Source organism: Dunckerocampus dactyliophorus, chromosome 14 (assembly GCF_027744805.1).
Source record: "Dunckerocampus dactyliophorus isolate RoL2022-P2 chromosome 14, RoL_Ddac_1.1, whole genome shotgun sequence".
Lineage (NCBI taxonomy): Eukaryota > Metazoa > Chordata > Actinopteri > Syngnathiformes > Syngnathidae > Dunckerocampus > Dunckerocampus dactyliophorus.
This window is the reverse complement of record NC_072832.1, coordinates 15,534,026-15,553,138: the sequence shown is the minus strand read 5'-3', so window position 1 is coordinate 15,553,138 and position 19,113 is coordinate 15,534,026. Positions and strand designations below refer to the sequence as shown.

Sequence of the window (19,113 nt, the reverse complement as noted above, 5' to 3'; positions counted from 1 at the left end):
GTTTCTGCATTAATCAAATGCGACTTCAGTTGAGCATTTTAATATTTTATTCATCTTCCACATAAATAGGCTCTTTCTGTGCACAATATAAAATAAAAACAAAACTCCAGAACATAAAAACAAAAACTGTGAAACCCATTCTGAGAAAATGTGAAAGACATATAGTAACCAGTTACCCTGTGCACATCCTTATGGTATTGTTAATGAATGACTCCCATGTATAGCAGCTCGAAACAAACATACAACTGGTTAAATTAATTAGGTGTTAAATGACAAATATGCATGCAGTTCCCTCTTTTCTGATTTGCTTTTGCTTTGCCAGCTGTAGGCTAATCTGATTATCACAACTTGTATTCATATTGCACTTTCAATTAAGCATTTGTATTCTTTACATTCTGCCACACATTTTATTTTGCATTGCACGTCTGTTCTCTAATGACCGTTATCAGTCCTGATCACAATGCTAACCATTTGTGTGGCTGCTCACTCCTTCCAATAATTGCTCATAAATGCAAGGTGGACGCGAGTTTGCCGCCTGCAAATTTTTATTGTCAGCCATCCATTTTCAGTGGCTTGTTTTTCCTGAAGTATCCTGTGAGAAATGTGGATGTTGCCTCTTCCTGAACTCGTGAGTCACTGTCCGCTGTCCTGCCACAGTGAGGGACTGTGCAGGCCTTTGACGTAGATAAATGTCAGCACACTTCTGTCACGTTTCTTGTTCTTTTGTGTTTTTTGCAGAACCACCTCGTTTTAGTTTAAATGTGATGTTGTTTCCAGAAAGCTATATTTCTTGATTTCTTGTAATTAGCAGTTAACATCAGGGCTGTAAAAAATAACGTATTAATGGTGATGAATAATTTATTTAATTAATTCCGTTAACATATTTAGCGTAAGTTACACATGCACATCATGGCCGGCCAGACCTCTGTTATGACGTTATTATATGGACATAGATGCAAATGCTGAGTAATCATGATTAATTAACTGTGATTAATCTGATTAAAAAGCCCTCATTAACAGTTAATCTTCCTGCAGTGCATTATAAAAGCAAAGTGCGTCGCATACAGAAAAACCAAAGGATGCAGAGGCCGCTTTGATACATTTTCTACATTACAGATGCTAAAACCAATCCAATGTAGGTCAATATATGCTAAGATATCTGAACAAAACATCCACATCTTAGCTTTGTGTTATAGGTGACAAAGCAAATTAGTGTGATATCTACTAATACGTCTCATTGGTAATGAATTCATTTTTTTCTTAGAATACACCGAGTGGCCTATAAAAAAAAATGAGCATGCCAAAAATCATCCCCAGGCTGCACTTTGGACACCCCTAGTGAAAGCTGTTGGCTTAGAGCTCTTTTCTATTAAGTGATAATGTATGCACACCCGCCCCATCCGCCACAAGCATAAAAAAGTTCATATATGCTGTGGTAATAAACATAATCCAAACAATGTCCGCTGGTTAGTACAGTAGATCCCCGCTTTTCGCCGGAGTTAGGTTAGCGAACCACCAGTGAATGGCAAAAAACTGTGAGTAATTGATACGCCCATACGCAATACCAGCCCCCCACCTGCCTGCTAGCTCGACGTTGACGTTCTCAGATTTCAGATCGACATTCGCAGTAAACGTGTCCAGAACCCTCCCCTTCTCTCTTCAATTGCCATTGTTCACTTGCAACACAATCCAGGTCTAAGACCTAAAAAGGCCCCACACACTTACATCAAATACATTTAAAGTATAAAATGTACAGTATAGGTACTCACCACCAGTGAATGACTGTCAAAGCTAGTTCTTCAAGCTTGCATCTCAGCACACAGCTATAGTGTGGTCAAAGACCGCCAAACAAAGTGCAAAATCTCAACGCTTGATGAAAAAACATCATCACTAAAGCATAAAGACATAAACATGTAAAAACTGTGGGCTTTCTAACAGTGGTACATGTATGATGTACATTTTAACTGTATTATCACGTATTTATAAATTATGGGTGTAAATGTGTATTAAGTGAATGAGATGTGTTTTCCGTAGGCAAAGCTGACAATTATCTGAGAATTTTTTTTTTTTCTGACCAAATATCCGCAAATTTGCAGGGTCATGAATGTTGACTCGCAAGTGTGTGGGGATCCACTGTATACCCACATCTCCATGAAACTGGAGGTATAAAAAATTGAAATGCCACATGTAATAAGTGACCTTTAAGGCAACACAATAAGACAAATCTTTGTACATCTGAAGAAAAAAATCAGTTTTGATTCAAATCAACCTTTACATAAATAAAGATGTACACTGCTTATGTGCAGTATAAATGGTGGTATCACACATTCAGGGGATGTGATGATGCAATAGAACAGATTTTTAAAAAATCATATTCCACACATAAATAAAAAAAACTTGTACAGTACAGTAGTGATACATTCTCCGCAATAAATGTTATCTTAATTGAAACCGTAAGCATAATTTATCCATCCATCCATTTTCTATGCCGCTTCTCATTAGGGTCGCGGGGGTATGCTGGAGCCTATCCCAGCTGACTTCGGGCGACAAGCGGGGTACACCCTGGATTGGTCGCAGCGCACATATAGACAAACAACCAATTTAGAGTCGCCAATTAACCTAACATGCATGTTTTTGGAATGTGGGAGGAAACCGGAGTACCCGGAGAAAACCCACGCACGCACGGGGAGAACATGCAAACTCCACACAGAAATGCCCAACAGAGATTCGAACGCAGGTCTTCTCGATGTCCTGACTCTGACTGTGTGGCCAACATGCTAAGCATCATTTGTCATTTGCCTTTTTAAAAATCCACAACACAAACCTATGCAGAAACTGTTAATAAATATGATGAGCCAATTGTTTTACCACAATGTTCGTGTTGTACCATAAATACAGTGGAACCTCGGTTAGTGTGCGCCCTGGTTAGTGTGTTTTTCGGTTTATGTCTAAAATTTACGCCAGCATTTGTCATTGTTTTCTGCATGTAAAACAAAAAACTATTTTTAAACAGTGTTTTGTGTTAGCATTTTTGGCGTGTCTGGAATTGATTAATTGGATTTGCATTTCTTATGGGAAAAATAGATTCAGTTAGTGTGTTTCTGCTTGAGTTGGACTTTCTGAAACGGGTTCCACTGTATTTGCATTATTAACTCATTGTACACATTTCAACCTTATTTATCATTTCTAATGGCAAAACTTGTTAATACAGTCCTTTTAAAAAAAATAATAATAATTTATCACTGTATATTTTGGTTCAGGTCTTTTAACATGCTCATGCACCAATTGATGCTTTCCCCATTAGTCTTTTCAGGAACGTCCTGCAGTGCTTTGCACTCCAGTGGACTCCAAAGCTTTGTTTTGCCTTTGGTGCGAGTTTGTCTTGAGTTTCCTTCCCAATCGTGTTTAGTGTGTGAGTGACACTTAGTTAAACCTAGAAGTCTGCCGGTCTGATCATCATTGTTGTGGTCTTGAGTGAGTATCCTGAGCCCTTCCAGTAGTACCATTTGATTCCGTTGAAGCGATTCGAGTTTTGGCCCTTCTGGTAGTACATGCCGTTTAAATTGGACGGGCCGCAAGCATCAAACCACCAACCTGAAACACAGAACAAGTTGAAGAGGAATTTCAGTGATGAACAGTGCTGTCCCTCCTTTGCAGAAAATGAGTTAGAAGAACACCACTGGCGAGCGTATGTTACCAACAATGGTTTAAAAGAACAGCCTGAACAAATAAATGTCTATATTTGTCACAATTCAAAGTTAAACGTATTATGATGAATGACTTAAACAAAAATTGGGGTTGTCGTGTGGTTATACATTCAATAATTCTGTCGAATTTGTCTTATTTGAGAATATATTTTTAAAAATAAGCATTATTTGACTGTATTTGTATTTATCAAAGAATATGACAATTATTATGCTGATTATGATGCTAAAAATGCATGTCTTTCAAATCTCTGTTACTTACACCTTATTGATACACGAGGGAAATTGTTTGGTTGCAACAGCTCATTTGCAGAAGAAAAAGAAAAACACTCAATGCAATATGAATAAAATATAATAAACTAGAAAGAATATCAGAAACAAGATTTGCATATTTCCAAATAGATGCAATGCAAATATGCAGAATTAATTAGTTTGATACCTGCAGTATGTGACATAGCTATGACATGAATTATACTATGCTAGGTGGTTGTACAGAGTTAATAATTGATCGATTTATTGGACAATAAAGAGATGGCACTACTTAAATGACTGTAATGAGAGAAGACCGGAGAGACCACTGGTATGTAATAGTGGTCGACCGATTATCAGCCAAGCGGATATTTGGAATATTGACGCATATCGGTATCGGCCTTTATTTAAATCTATTAAAAAGAAATCTATTAAAAACAAGGTTATTCGGCTCAGCTGCAGCTGCGTCTCTCTCTCTCACTCTCTCTTTCTTTCTTTCAATCTTTCTTTCTTGCCGGCTGCCACTTGTCTCTTGCATTGCTCCACCCACGGCATCATCTGATTGGTTAAGCAAGCCACGGTACACGTTAGTAGCAGAGCCAATCTGAAGCGGATGCTGTCCTCACATACACACAAGGCGGAGAAGTAAGTTTTCTCATGTGGAGAACATCCTGAGAGCAAACACACATGACAAGGTATACGCAGAAGACGCTCTCGAAATTGTAATAAACATCCCAGTGCTCTACATATCACAACTACTACTAACGTTACAGTGAGCAGCAGAATAGCATAAGAGCGGAGTGAACATTAGCGGCAACTCTGCTAGCTCGTAGTACCTCCCGACATGTCTGAATTACTTGAAAGAAGGCTGCTGATAATGTCGACAGTCAAACAGTCCGTCATAGCAAAAGCATGTGTGTGATTGATTGAGCACGTAAAAAAACTCAATTCACTTGTTTTATTGGAGGTAAGAAGGCCAAGGTGGAAGCAGATTTATTTTTTATTATTAATTTTTAAGTTTTTATTCAACTTCTAAGGCAGGGGTGTCAAACTCATTTTCATTGTGGGCCACATCGCAGTTACGGCTGCCCTCAGAGGGCCACTTGTAACTGTCAGTATATATGAAAATAAATATGAATAGAACCTCATGATATTATTACACAATTGCCCATGCATTTGATTATTATAGTTTTACTAACAAATTGATGGATAACTTGCTTTGAAATGAGAAGTAAAGTGAGAATGTCATGGTGACAAGCAGACATTCAAGTATTTATTTTTGAAAAATGCGTGGAATATCTTGCTGCATGATTAGACAATACTGACGTTTAGAAGAACCGCATGCAGTAACATTTTTCTGTCAAAATGACGGATCAAATACATTTAGAAGGACAAAGGTGAAGTGCATTGTTGATATGCATTATTCCCGAGGTTTCGCGGGCCACATAAAATGATGTGGCGGGCCACATCTGGCCCCCGGGCCTTGTGTTTGACACCTGTGTTCTAAGGGATGCTTCTGAGTGTAGGAACTCCATGCTCTTCTGTAGCTATTATTTTGTTTAGTCAAATAAACATGCTTTAGGCAATGAAACAAAGCTAAGCGTTTGTATTTTATTATTTATTATTATATTTTTACACTTTTACTGCAAATAAATATCTGCTCCAAATAGCAGTTATCAGCCTACTTAACTACTAATAATAATCAGTATCGGTCCTGAAAAGCACATACTGGTCAATCTCTAGTATGTAACAACTATTGTTGCTTTAAGGTACAACTGTGGTTAGTCTTTGAAGTAATTTGATGCTATTCCTCTTTTATTCAAAGGTTTGATTCAAAGGTTATCAACCTAACCTGACAAGCTCCTGTTAATAGTTGAAATGTGAAATAAAACTCAAGAAAAGCTACTGGAGTTGATGAAGCATCCTAGACGATGTTCTCAGCCTTGTTAAGTGCAGGCTGGCAGTAGTCCAAAAGAACTTTACACTTCCGTGAGCAGCTAAACTTTGCCAATTCAATATTAGCTGACAACAAACATAATTGATGCACGTGCATGTGTGTTCCCTGTGGCATGGCTTGCAATGGCAGAGCAGGGAGAGAACGGGTTTATAATGCCTAGAGTACATTCGAAAGTTAGCGCCCCCTATGCAGTACCTAACCAAGGCAGACAGCACCTTAAATATGCTTTCAGTGCATGCTGAAAAGTATATCCTGATAAAGTAATTGGTCCATTTTCCAAAAGATTATGCCTGTTAATCAAACTGTATTTTTCCTAATGACTGTGATGTAACACTGACTGTATTATGATCTTAAAGTTGTGACTTATGAGTATTCTTCGCAGAGCTAGAAAAGGAAGTCAGATGGGTGCTTGTCATTTACATTTAGGATTACATTTGTTTATACACGCATTTGGTCTTCCATGGTGGACTTCAACTCTCTGTTCTCTTTATTGTGCCGCTCAGTCTGTCGACTTGTGAATTATATGCATTAAGAGTCCCCTGTGAGTGAACCCTCATGGGAAAAAGAGCAGGATTCAGAGTTTCTTGCTTTTATGCTCTCTTGACAGACCCCTAATGCAGTGGCAGACAAAAATTCTGGCAGCAGAGTCACTTACAAGGCAATGGAGGGAGGACCTTTAAGTGACAAAAGGAGAAAGGGAACAGCTCTGTTCCCAGGCTCTTTAATGTCAGCTGGTATATTGACTGAATCCCCACTAGAGTTGATCAGTGATTAACTCTGCTTTAATTGTCCAGACTAGAAGGAACAGGAGCTCCTATAATGTACTTCCAAGGTTTCTGGAAGATGTGCCAAGAATCATTTGGGAGAGCGGGAATGTAAAAATGTTCAGCTTTTATTTTTGTATTTTATCTAATGCCCACATTTTAAAATTGCACATTACACAACAGTTTTACTTACCCCCTGTTGTCAGCTGCGAGCATTTGCAAACACATTTGTCATTGTCTGCGTCCTTTGTAGTGAAATCACTTCCTGGCTGCCCGATGCTGCTTATTTTGCCTGCTGTTCCACTGTAGCCTTTAAGGTGTATCCTGTAGAATGGGAAAGGAAATATTAAGGAAGAAGGAGAAGGAAGTCCGTAACCGCTGTTCCTCAAAACACAATTGACATACAGTTCTCTAACTTCACGCAATCTGAATGCGGATTTATGGAATTTAGACATGTGTACTTTTTCGATGTTACTGTGTTTGTTTAGTTTTTAGTGATGAAATATATCCCAAAAGTAAATACATGCCTCACATTTGTGTAATCGTTTTATATAGATGTACATTTACTGTCCTCCGAAATAAGTCAACACAGAGCCATTATTGTCTAAATAGCTGGCAACACAAGTGAGGACACCTCAGAGTGAACATCAAATTGTATCCAAAGTATCACTATTTAGTGTGTATACCATTTTTATCTAGCAATGCCTTAATCCTCTTGGGCACAGAATTCACCAGAGCTGCACAGGTTGCTACTAGAATCCTCTTCCACTCCTCCATGATGACATCACTGGTGGAGCTGGTGGATGTTAGACACATTGCGCTCCTCCACATTCCGCTTGAGGATGCCCAACAGGGGGTGAGTTGAATTCAGGTCTGCAGACTTCCACTCCATCACCTTCACCTTCACTTTCCTCAGAAAGGTGTTGGAAAACTGCAATGCGGCACAGTTTCCCAAGGCTGGGGCTCACGCTGTGATTCATAATGTCACAGTACATGGAATTCATGTTTCCTTCAATGAACCACAGCTGCACAGTGCCGGCAGCACTTATGTAGCCCCAGACCATGAGCCTATCACCACCATGCTTGACTGTACAGTAGGCAAGACACAATTATCTTGCTACTCACTTGTTCTGCCAGCTATTTAGACAATATTGGTATTATTAGTGTGTTGAGTCATTTTCAGTTGATAGTAAATCAATACTGCTCTACTCTTTACACTGACTACTCAAACATATATGGGTGATTCTCCTGAAAGGGGTACCAGGGAGGGTGCCGTCACTTCGAGGGACATGACTCATAGACTACAGTGATTTGAAGCTGTAGCCATATAAAAATATACTACAACCACATCGAATAAACAGTGTTGAATACTTCCTTTGTGTCTGTTGTGTATAAAACACGATTTGATGTCAATTTTAGCCCGTTTGCGCATCACCATTTTGTGACAAGCAAAGGTTTGTCACAAATACGTTGAATTAAATAATACAAAACGGTGGAACTTACATTTCAGCTGCTGTGATTTCCGAACTATAACACCTCGTTGTGCGCCAAACGCCAAATTTTGCTGCATCCATAACATGTACTTTGACCAAACCGCGACAAAACGTTACCACCTCGATAAACGTAACCAGCGTAGTCGGCACTCAATGTAACTAAAATTTAATCGAGGAAGACTACATGCAAATAAGCTGACATCTGCATTGACACACAATGAGATTTCCGGGTTATTTCTCCGCTTTGTTGTCAGTAATTCAGACAATCACTAAAGCGACGCTGATTCAAAATCAGAAACATGGTGTAGAGTCCATTTTACATTCAAGGTTTCTACTGATCAATTTTTTCTGATCAAAACACTTTGGGGAACAAATGTTTTACATCATGTTTCCACGTAAGGTGAAGTGTTACTCTGGTGCTAACTAACAATGCTTTGAAGAACACAGTGTTGAGTCTCGCACATTGTTGCGTGCAAGAAATGTCACCACTGCATAACATTCTGGTCAGCCCAACAACACCGGAAATGGTAAGCTGTGGGGAAAAAAGCCTCACCATCATAAATTGTAATAGAGTGCACAATATCATTTTTCCACGACTGTGTGTGCACAGAAAAACTAAAACGGCAAGGCACTAGTTCACAGCACATGTAAAAAAAAAAAGTCAAAAATGTTCATTTTTTTCAAAACTCTTTACTTTAAACTAATTTATTTACTCATACAAAGTGCGCATCAAGCATTTATCAAAAAAGAAAGAAGTAATTAAATTGGAGCAATGTACAATTGAGATTTCAGTAAACAGCGCCCTGCTGACATGAAATATAGCAAGACGTGATATTTTCTTGCAAGTTTTTCTTCATAAACTGAAACAGAATAACAGAATAAATTGCTTACAAAACAGCAACTTTAACTTTTCCAGGCTATGTCACGCTTTTGGTACCCCTTTCAGGAGAATGACCCATATCCAAATTAAATTTTTATAGTATTGTCTCTTGAGAAGATACAATGTAATAAAAATGGTGGTTGAAAAGAGAGGTGTGAAGTAACCTTTGCGAGACACTGAACTTTAGCTTAAAAATTTAACTTCAGTTGTGTAATTTTGTGTACATGTGTACATAAACTGTCAGAGTTTCCGATCAATACTGTTGACCAAATTGATCAGGTAAATGTGAGACCAGAGTTGCACTGTTTTGACCGATCAATGGCAACTGTTCAACATGCAAAATGTGTCATGTTTTCCTTAGTAGGTTTGAGGTCCTGCTGTTTGTGGATGTCGGGGATGAATTTGTCGAATTAAGAGTAGAATACGGACAAGTCAACTAATAAAGGGGCTTAGGGGAACATTTTTGTCATTAACGTGGGTGTTCAGAATTGATTCCCCATGCCTTACTGTGAACGACTGTGATTGAATAATGCGAGATATACTTTATAATATATTTCAACTAAATAGATGATGCTGATTGTCTACTTTCTACAGTAGAATGTATCTTGCTAAAGCTATATGATACAAAGATATTTAGCCAGAAGCATAAACAGTGACTCGCATAAATGCCACCTATTATCTGACACATTTATTACCCGGAGTAGTTGATTGGTTGTGGTGAACTTGGCTCACCTATAGTTTTGTCTTTCACCATCGAGAGTAAATTGGTCATATTGGGAGAATGCAGAGTTCTCTTCCCAGTCACTCAGTTGGATCCTTAGGATATAGGATTGCTGACTTGTAAGCTTGGAGACAAATTCATTTCCTAACCAAAATTCACCTGAAGGATCTCCAAAACCCTGCACAAAGACACGTTCAGTTAGAGGGTTTATTCCAGTATGACAGATGAATGTGGCTTCTTTGAATTTGCACAATTGGGAAACAACCCATTCACAGTGATGCATCTCAAAATTGATTAGGTATACAGTACTTCAGCCTCCACTAGTTTGTGGTCTGAAGAACAACAGGATTTTAACTATAGGAGGTTGAAATCCACGCAGAGAACGTATGCAAATTCTACAGTATTTCTGTAATGTAGTAAAACTTTTCCGTACACCATTAATTTTATCAATATACTGTATATTAACAATATACAGTCTATGAATTATTATGAAAATAGCATAAAACAAAACACAATGTAGCCACTGTTAATTTTCCCAAGTTGATCGATCAAGGCAATTTACTGAAATGCCCTTGCTGAATCAGGATGCTTCTCTTCATGTGGCTTGGTATTTCTTCTTTGTTGCCTCTAAATGTGTCTCTGAACCAGTGTGAGCCACTAAACCTTGAGAACACTCAATTCCAAATCTTGAAACAGCTTTGTGAATTTGCCTTCAATCCTGTAGCCTAGGTTATATTTTCTTCTAAGGAAAGAATTTCCCCATTTGCCTCTCCTTACCTTTTTATACTCTTGCCACGTACGGTGAAAGTCAACACTGCCATCAAAGCGTTTTTGTAGTATTGTCCAACCACCACCTTCCATCTCCATGTCACAGTAAGCCTGTAAACAAAAGGAAAAGGGGTGATGTACATCATCCTCAGGGTTCTCCGGATGGTTATGTTTGGCTTCTCTGATTGTTTGAACAGTTAATCCAAAGCCGCTATGGGCCGACTCTCAAGAAAACTTGTTCCTGAGCAAATGTACGACTTGTCACGAGTAGCATCTTATTAAACATTGTGTGCTCACCTTAACCTCCAGGGTAGTATTGGGTAAAGTCAGAGTATAGACCCCACTCTTGATATTTCCCGATTTGAAGACAGCAGCGCAGTCCATGAATGTGGCAGGTGTATCCTGCATCATGGTGGGTTTTGTCTCTGCATAGTGAAAACCAGTTTTGTTAGGCTGACAGCACATAGATTCCATTGAACATTGCATACTAATGCCGATAATGTCTCAGTTCTGAAGACAAAGCCTATATCAACCATATAATGGTGGGTAACAGCTTACAGTTTTACAATTTTAGATGTAATATGTTGACAGATTGTGGTTAGGCTCATTTCTATTGAAAAGATGTTCCCTCTGATTAAAGAGACTGTATGCAACTAGCTCCAAATGACTTTTTTTTTTTTAAACCAAAAATATTTAAAACACCACCGATTACCATACAGTATGTCACCAATAGTGGTTTAAAAGTACATATTGTACAAAAAAATGTATTTTTCACAAGTATGAATTAAACTGCAGAAAAATTGTCATAAATTTTTGTTTGGCCTGAATAAAATAACTGCCGTTCATGGCTGTCACTCACAGCTGTTGGTATTCACGTATACAGTAAGTCCATGTTGCGTACACATACACAAAGGCAGTTCCAGAGAGGCAATTGACACTTTACATTCATGATGTTGTTACAATAGGCTATACAGTCAGTGATTGCAAATGTTAGTAGCAGAACTTAACCAAATTGCTATCTTTAGCTGACACCAAACATAGCTAGTGTGCATGTGTGTGTTACATCGGCAGGAAGACATGTACTGTATACATACAGTCATGGAAAAAATGATTTAGACCACCCTTGTTTCTTCAGTTCCTTGTTCATTTTAATGCCTGATACAACTAAAGGTACCTTTGTTTGGACAAATATAACAATGACAACAAAAATAGCTCATAAGAGTTCATTTTTTTGGCAGTACAATGCTATAGCTATTCATGTACGAACTTGAGTGATTTTACTTAAGTGATCAAGAAAACCATGGGAGTTGCTAGATATCAGCTCTTAAATCAAACTCTTTTGAGCTATATTTGTTATCATCATTATAATTATTCAAACAAATGTACCTTTAGTTGTACCAGGCATTAAAATGGATCAATAAACTGAAGAAACAAGGGTGGTCTAATCATTTTTTCTCTGACTGTAGTATAATCAGATATAATGCTTGTAGTACATTTGAATTTTGGTACCCTCTAGGCAGCTGGAGGAATCTGCTACATAGAGTCCCTTTTGAAGATATGAATATTTAATCTGACTGGATGTTACATTTGGTATTATGAATATTTTTATGCTGTTATTCTGGAGACCCACCTCGGGCTGCGCCAGTAGAGAACGTGTGTATTAGGTGGTTGACAGTCTCAAGGAGCTCCTGTTGCTGATGCTGCAATACACTGTTGTTGGATGACACTCTGAGCAACTGTTGCTCCAGTTCACCAATAATGGCTGTCTGCCTTTGTGTTAACGTCTGAAGCTGCTCCTTTTCTTCTCGAAGTATCTTCTGCTCTCCCTGTTTCTGCTCCTCCAACTCTTTTACTTTCTTTTCCAGCAAGCTGGGGAGATGAATAGTATAAGTTACTAGTCTAGACAGTGGTGCTACTTACTGAATATGAAGTTGAACAATAGAAACACAAAGTTGTTGCTTTTAAAAGCAGGCCATTTTGCTGTCACATCCCCACCTGTTTTTGTCACTCAGCTTGTTTATTTCATTCATTTGGACAATGAGTTGTTTTTCCAATTTACTGGTCGACAAAGAATTCTCAAGGAGTTGTCGCTCAAGTCGTGTTGTGTGATTTATTACCTGAAAATACAAGAAGTCCTGTACATAACTCAAACAGTTTTAAACAGTTCCTTTTATTGTTAAGATTAACTATTTCACAATGGATTTTAATTACAATTTGGGATCTACAGAGACCTTCATCTGTCACAATGTTGACTGTCCTACTGTCTACTCATACAGCCAGGCATTGTGCACACATCAAAGGAACCAGTTGCTCCCATGGGTTATGAGCTAAAACTTCAACAAGCAAGCACTGGGGAACGTGTGTTATTAATGGCCGCTGTGGTAAAACACTGCTTGCAAAAATAGGAAATTTGCTCCCTAAAGAGTGTATGATGTAAAAGAATGCATGATATTGTTGAATGCTGCAGCACTGAAATTAAAGTGACTGCTAGTCAACCAGATTCATCGTTAAAAGCCCTCTCTGTCCCTGTAGCGCACTGAAAGTCACTTGCAACAACAATTTGATGATTAAACGTTGTCCGGTGTTTTGTGCTACACTATCGGCATATGCGAAATGGAAAAATGTGACAGGAAAGACTAATGAAATTCCATTGGAGCAGATGTACCTTAACTTGGGGAAACTATCAAAATTCATGTATGCCCACAATTGGTAAATTCACAGGCTGGGGACCTTGCCTCTAATTTCCCAGTTGTGGAGGAACTGAACTCAGCAAAAAGCAGCCTGTTTACGTGGATTCTAACACTGTGTCTCCAATGGAGCTGTTGATGTCTTTGAACAGACGGATGTCTGATTGTGACAAACTGATAGACTCTTTCTGTGGGAATACAAGCGTGCTAATAACAGGAAATGCTGTACAGTTGGCTCACATAAGGTCACTGACGTGAAGCCACAGTAATAAACTGACACACTCATTCCTGTTTTCCCACATATTCTAACAATGTAGCTGTACCGACCATCAACCCATTATGCTTTTACATACATGTATTTTAATATGTAGAGAAATCTATCATGCAAAGCGATTGTATGAACTGATTGTCTTGGTGTCAAAACAGTGCAATCCAACAGTCATCATGTTTTTGTGCATCCTTCAAGTTATACTGATGCATCATGAATAGCCTCACCTGTGCCTCAACGTTGGTGAGTTTTCTGGTTTGCTCTGCAGTTTGACTGAGCAGGTTTGTTCCTATTTCAATCATTGTAGCCGTGTGATTTTGTACCGCACTCTGTTGGATCTGGACCATGTCCTGCTTCATGCTCTCCTGAATGTAATTCTGTAGCTGTCGCACAAATCAAAGGAGAGAGAGCTGTAGATTGTCATCATTCGGGGAAATCAATTACTGACTGCAATTAATAAACAAACATAATGCATTCAGTGAAAGGCACAAATAATAACTGATACCATGCCTTGCTCAGTGACAGCAAATCTGTCCCAAACTCCATATTGTCACCTTTCGTTCAGTCCTACAGGCATGTTCTGAAGCTACCGCAGGACAAATTTATTGCAATATCAATCATCATCAGTTATTTATACGATCAATTAAAATGGCAAATTGACATTAAACATATTGTTCTGATGTAAGGATAAGGAATATGCATATTAATCAATAAGATTGTCATGATATGATCCTTCTCTTCGTTCCCATGTCCCTATTAAACATTTTAACCAAAGGAATTTCACAGTAGACACACAGCCTCAGGATGGGAAAAGGTCACTGTTATAATTTTAACTCGATATGTTCTTATGTACCTTTACAGTATTGCCAAATTTAGACCAAGACCAATCATTAAGTTATTTCCTGCATGCTGTTCCTGAGTGGCAATCAGGTCACACGACTCGTAAACAGGATGGAAGTGTTGAGTGAGGAGTTACATCCTTCATGACACTATGAGATGCGTTAGAACTGAAAGCTCACCTCAGCGTAATAATGTTGGCGTCTGCACAACGTTTGCCTAACAATTTTACAAATACACCCAAAAAGCTGTAATTTGAGCATATTTAGTTTGTCATCATCACCCCGTGGCCAAGTGGGTCTTAATGACACATTGACAGTGGATGGAACAGCCTTTTGAATTGTTGCCAGGTTGTCTCGTTTACAGCTAATGATCTAATCAGTTGTTTACTCCGTGAGGCCCTGAGGCATCCAGTTAAAAATGGCTGTCTTCCTCATTCACACAAATAAGTGACATCACATTTCCCCATCTGTGTATAATCCAAAATAGGTCCCTCTTCAGTTAGGAATATTCTGCTGTCAGTCATTTATTATCTAGCTACTGCAAATACTTCTTGAACTGACTGACACTCGCATTGAAACTTGTTAAATTGAAATAAATTGATAGCATTTTCATTTATTCATTTTGGACGGAAGTGATATTTTAATTAGTTGCTGCTTTGTGTTTTTTGAAAGCTATTCAGAACATTTTTGCATTTTGGGTAATAAAACATAGGGGAGGCTGAGTGGCTTCCCGGAATTGAAAAGTTTTGTTGTCAAACTTTTTATGACTACACAGCTTCTGTATCTATATCTTGGAAAGTTTTGTTCGCCAAGCAGCTGTACAGGAGAAGACTGGCAGCAATTGTGTTTTATTCCCCCCTAGGCACCTAACACCCCCTCACAATGTCATAAATGTTATGTTTACTTTGATGAGTTAAAGCAAAATTTTGGGGGGAAAAACTTGTTTCCAGCAATTTGTATAATTCTGTTTAGTATGGTATGCATTTTATGGTTTGGTTCAGTTTGTAATAATAATAATAATAATAATAATAATAATAATAATACAGTGGAACCTCAGTTATTGCCATTAATTTGTTCCAAAAGGTCCATTGAAACACGAAACATATTAACAGAGGCATTTTTTCCCATTGGAAATAATGTAAATTTAATTAATCCAATCCAGACACCCAAAATATGAAAAAATGCATTTGGTAGATAATAATTATAGTTCTACATTCAGAAAACAGTGCAAAATTCGTGTAATTGACAAATGGCTGGAACTTATTGTTGATTTAGACGTCCCGTACATCCTGGCGAGATAGAATTCAGTAGGGTTTTTCACCTTCTTTATCAAATTGAGCGCACTTGCGACTTTTTTTGGCCCCATGGCAGGTTATTTAGCAGTTGCATTCAATTAAAAAAAAAAAGCACGGACCGTGAGTCAGCAACGTGTAGGGTGCTTTGTTTGAGCACTTGATTTCACGGACTGATACAGTAGAGGGCACAAGGACTAGTTTGCTTGCAATATTGTACAAAAAACTAAGACGGTGTACGAATACCGAGGTAAAATTTTACCAAACATTTTCAACGAAAACTGAATTATACAAAAACTGGAGCGTATGAACACCGAGGTTTGACTGTAAAAATAATAATGAAAATAATAATAAGCGATTGGATTTATACCTTTCCGGACACCCAAAGTGCTTTACATTGTGTAAGCCATTATACAGTCACTCCACAGTCAGACACTGGTGCTGGTAATCTATATCTGTATCCACAGATATACCGTGGGCTACTGATGAAAACGTGGCTGCCAAATCGAATCACTTTTCAACACCCCTTTAAAACAGAACGTCATGTTTTTTGTTTACAGGTACCTGTACTGTCAACACAATGCACTGCACCATGTCCCATTTATATTATTTAATGAATTGATGCAACGATATCATGCTATTTACGTTGCTGACAGTCTTTGGTATTCCACCTACACATTCCAAAATGGAAACACAAGGACTTTCCTGATCCAAACCGTACAGTAAGGAACTGAACTGAACTGCACGGTGCATCAGGAATGCTTAGATCAGTAATGCTTCTTTTTGTATTCTTGTAGCTGTTTCATGAAGAGCATATAATGAATTCCTCACTGAGCTGCTTGGGAAACGATAGTTGCTTCTATTCTGTTATGAGAACATAATTGTGCGATCAAACTGTGAAGTGTCTGGTCTGGCATTCTTAATTAAACACACTCTTAAGAGGGAGCGCAAAAAAGAGGCCTGCTCTTTCACCCCTCAAGGAATGGCTGAGCAAACTGAAAGGGAAGAACATTCCGACACATTTGAGGAGACTTTTGAGGGAGACATTTTGCAATTTTTAAAATACATTTAAAACATGTTGGTGTCTTTTCAGAACAATATAAATAAAAAAAAAACATTATCCCGCTTGAATGCCATCATCATACTGCGTATGTATGTACTAGGAATGGCCCAATACCACTTTTTCATGCAACATTGTATATTGGTCGAAATTAACCTTTTCTCCTTTCGTCGTATCGAAATAGATTTGTATGCATGTAGTTTGTGTGTTCAAAGTATGCAACAAATATTCTGCTACCCTGAAGGAAGAAATTTAATTACTGACAACATGACCCACTTTGTGCATTACTACTGCTGCTTTTTAATTAAAATTGAAAACGCACATAGCTTTTAATAGCATTTTTCATTGGTCACCAGACCCAGCAGCACTTTTCAAAGAGTCAAAATAAAATTTAATAAAGGGAAACTTTGTACAAACATTTCAAATCTGAGTCTTGCAACAAATGAAAAAGGAAATATACTGTAATTCCAGACTGTCCAATGAGATACTTCACACTCAAGTGTGGCCTCAAAGACAGCAAAAACAGAAGTTGAATTGTTGACCATAACTTAAAACCATAACATAAAAATAATAGCATATTCACTTGAAAATGTACATTGCACGCAGAACTTTCCCTTTTAAGCCACTCGCAAATATAAAATAAATGTAGTTACTTGAACATGAGGGGGCAGATAAATTTTCACAAAGATTTCATTTCAGCCTTCGCAGCTGTCAGTCTTCTCTTCCTTTCTTCGATTAAAAATGGATAAAATGGATGCTGTTCTGAAGAGCCTCTCGTACTACACACTCGTTGAATGTGCACAGAGAAATCTTCCCTTCCCTAATAGCAACTGTGTTAGCTAGCTAATGTGCTCCAATGTCTTGAGGCGTCTCTGTCGCTGTTTCGCACAACGTTAATTTGAGCATTTATGTAATTGACGCTTGGGCGTTCAGATTGGATGTGTTATATATATTAGTTTTATATCCGATCCAGTACATTTGGCCAGTATTGGACCAATACCAATACTGTGTATCGGATTGGACCGTCACTAACATGTCCAGTAACAGCCAAAATTTTGGACATGCCATTTCATCCTATTGAATGAGGTGTGTCCAAACTTTTTACAATTACTGTAGTGTATACCATGTCACATGAAACTAAACAACCAAGTTCCAATAATGAGGTCAGCTGCAACAAAACTATTAACTGACCTTTGAATTGCATTGGACCTATGTATAAAAATGTCATAATCTCACCAAAGTTGATGAAAGATGATTTTGGACTATATTGAGATGTCTCGTATTGTTCCAAATATGAAGTGTTAACCTTTGTTCTGCACACCAAAAATGGGGGGTGGACGATTGTTAATCCATGGTATTCCGTGGGTTCCCCCAGTGAGATACGATAATATAAATATGCATATAATTCAAAACAGAATTATGTATACAGTAGGTGAGTATCAGTATATTTCTGTCATTCTCCCTGTCCAACATGGATGGACCTTTGTACAGTATTTCCTAAAATGTTCAGCTTGAAGTCTGTGCAACTCTTTCATGTTTTCAAGTTTGACTCTGAAAATTCATGTCCTCCTAAAAACCAAAGCTTCAATTTCTTTAACTGTACAATGGTGTCAAAGGTCAGTTTCTCAAGGTATGTGACAATATGGGCAGACGGTACCTTACCTTGAGAAGCCACTGTGTGTTGTTCTCCATGACTATCTCCAGCTGTTCCAGCCTCTGAGCTGACTGGTCATTGTCTGTGGGCCCGTCCTTTTGAACTTGATAATTGTAGCCGCTGCTCGGGTTTTGGCAGTTCTCCTGTTCAGGCAGCAGAAAGGTGTAGCTGCATGGCCCGTTTTGGATCTGATACTGTCTCTTACCCACAACGCTGTCCGAACTTTTCTGGTATCCCATCCCCACACCGAGACAGACGCATAACAGGAGCAGGTCAACGTGCAACATTTTCAATAAACTTGCGACCTTGTTTAGAGGTTTAAAAGGTTCTGCTCAATCTTTGACAGGTTTTTTCCCAGTTACATCCAACTTTAAACAATCCTTTTGAGGTTCTGCAGATTATAACCATTCAGTAGGAAGACAAAAAAAGCATGAGCAATCAGAAGATCATTCCCGCAGGTTACCGGTGCCAGACTGCATGTGTGCGTGTTTCATCAAGCCTCCAGCCACTTGCCTGAGCTGCCCCCTGCCACAACCCCATAGTCGCTAAATGTGAATTGAAACCACTCCCCCTTCCATGTGGCCACTCACAGTGAAGAGCAGAATCTTTTATAATTCACACCAATAGCACAAAGAGGCAAGCACACAAACTACACATTCTCTACTATATCCTACACAAAGCCCACGTGTTTTTCCCCTCCACTGGTGAAACACCTACACAGGATGCAGCTGTCCACCTCAGGCACTATAGTCAAACGTCCATTGAAAAATATTTGTG

The 19,113-nt window shown here is 38.5% G+C and overlaps 2 protein-coding genes across 5 annotated transcripts in view; one reads left to right on the top strand and one right to left on the bottom strand.

The window, feature by feature from the left end:
• mcph1 (microcephalin 1) overlaps positions 1-19,113 on the top strand; it is a 45,852-nt gene that overhangs the window by 11,977 nt on the left and 14,762 nt on the right. The window lies entirely within an intron of this gene.
• On the bottom strand, positions 44-18,836 carry angpt2a (angiopoietin 2a). Its single transcript, XM_054798552.1, has 9 exons — positions 18,345-18,836; positions 13,719-13,874; positions 12,532-12,653; positions 12,167-12,405; positions 10,834-10,961; positions 10,546-10,647; positions 9,780-9,946; positions 6,868-6,998; positions 44-3,594 (listed from the first exon to the last, which is right to left on the bottom strand). Exons 1-9 carry the CDS (start codon positions 18,621-18,623, stop codon positions 3,434-3,436), a joined length of 1,485 nt encoding a protein of 494 aa, XP_054654527.1. The 5' UTR covers positions 18,624-18,836; the 3' UTR covers positions 44-3,433.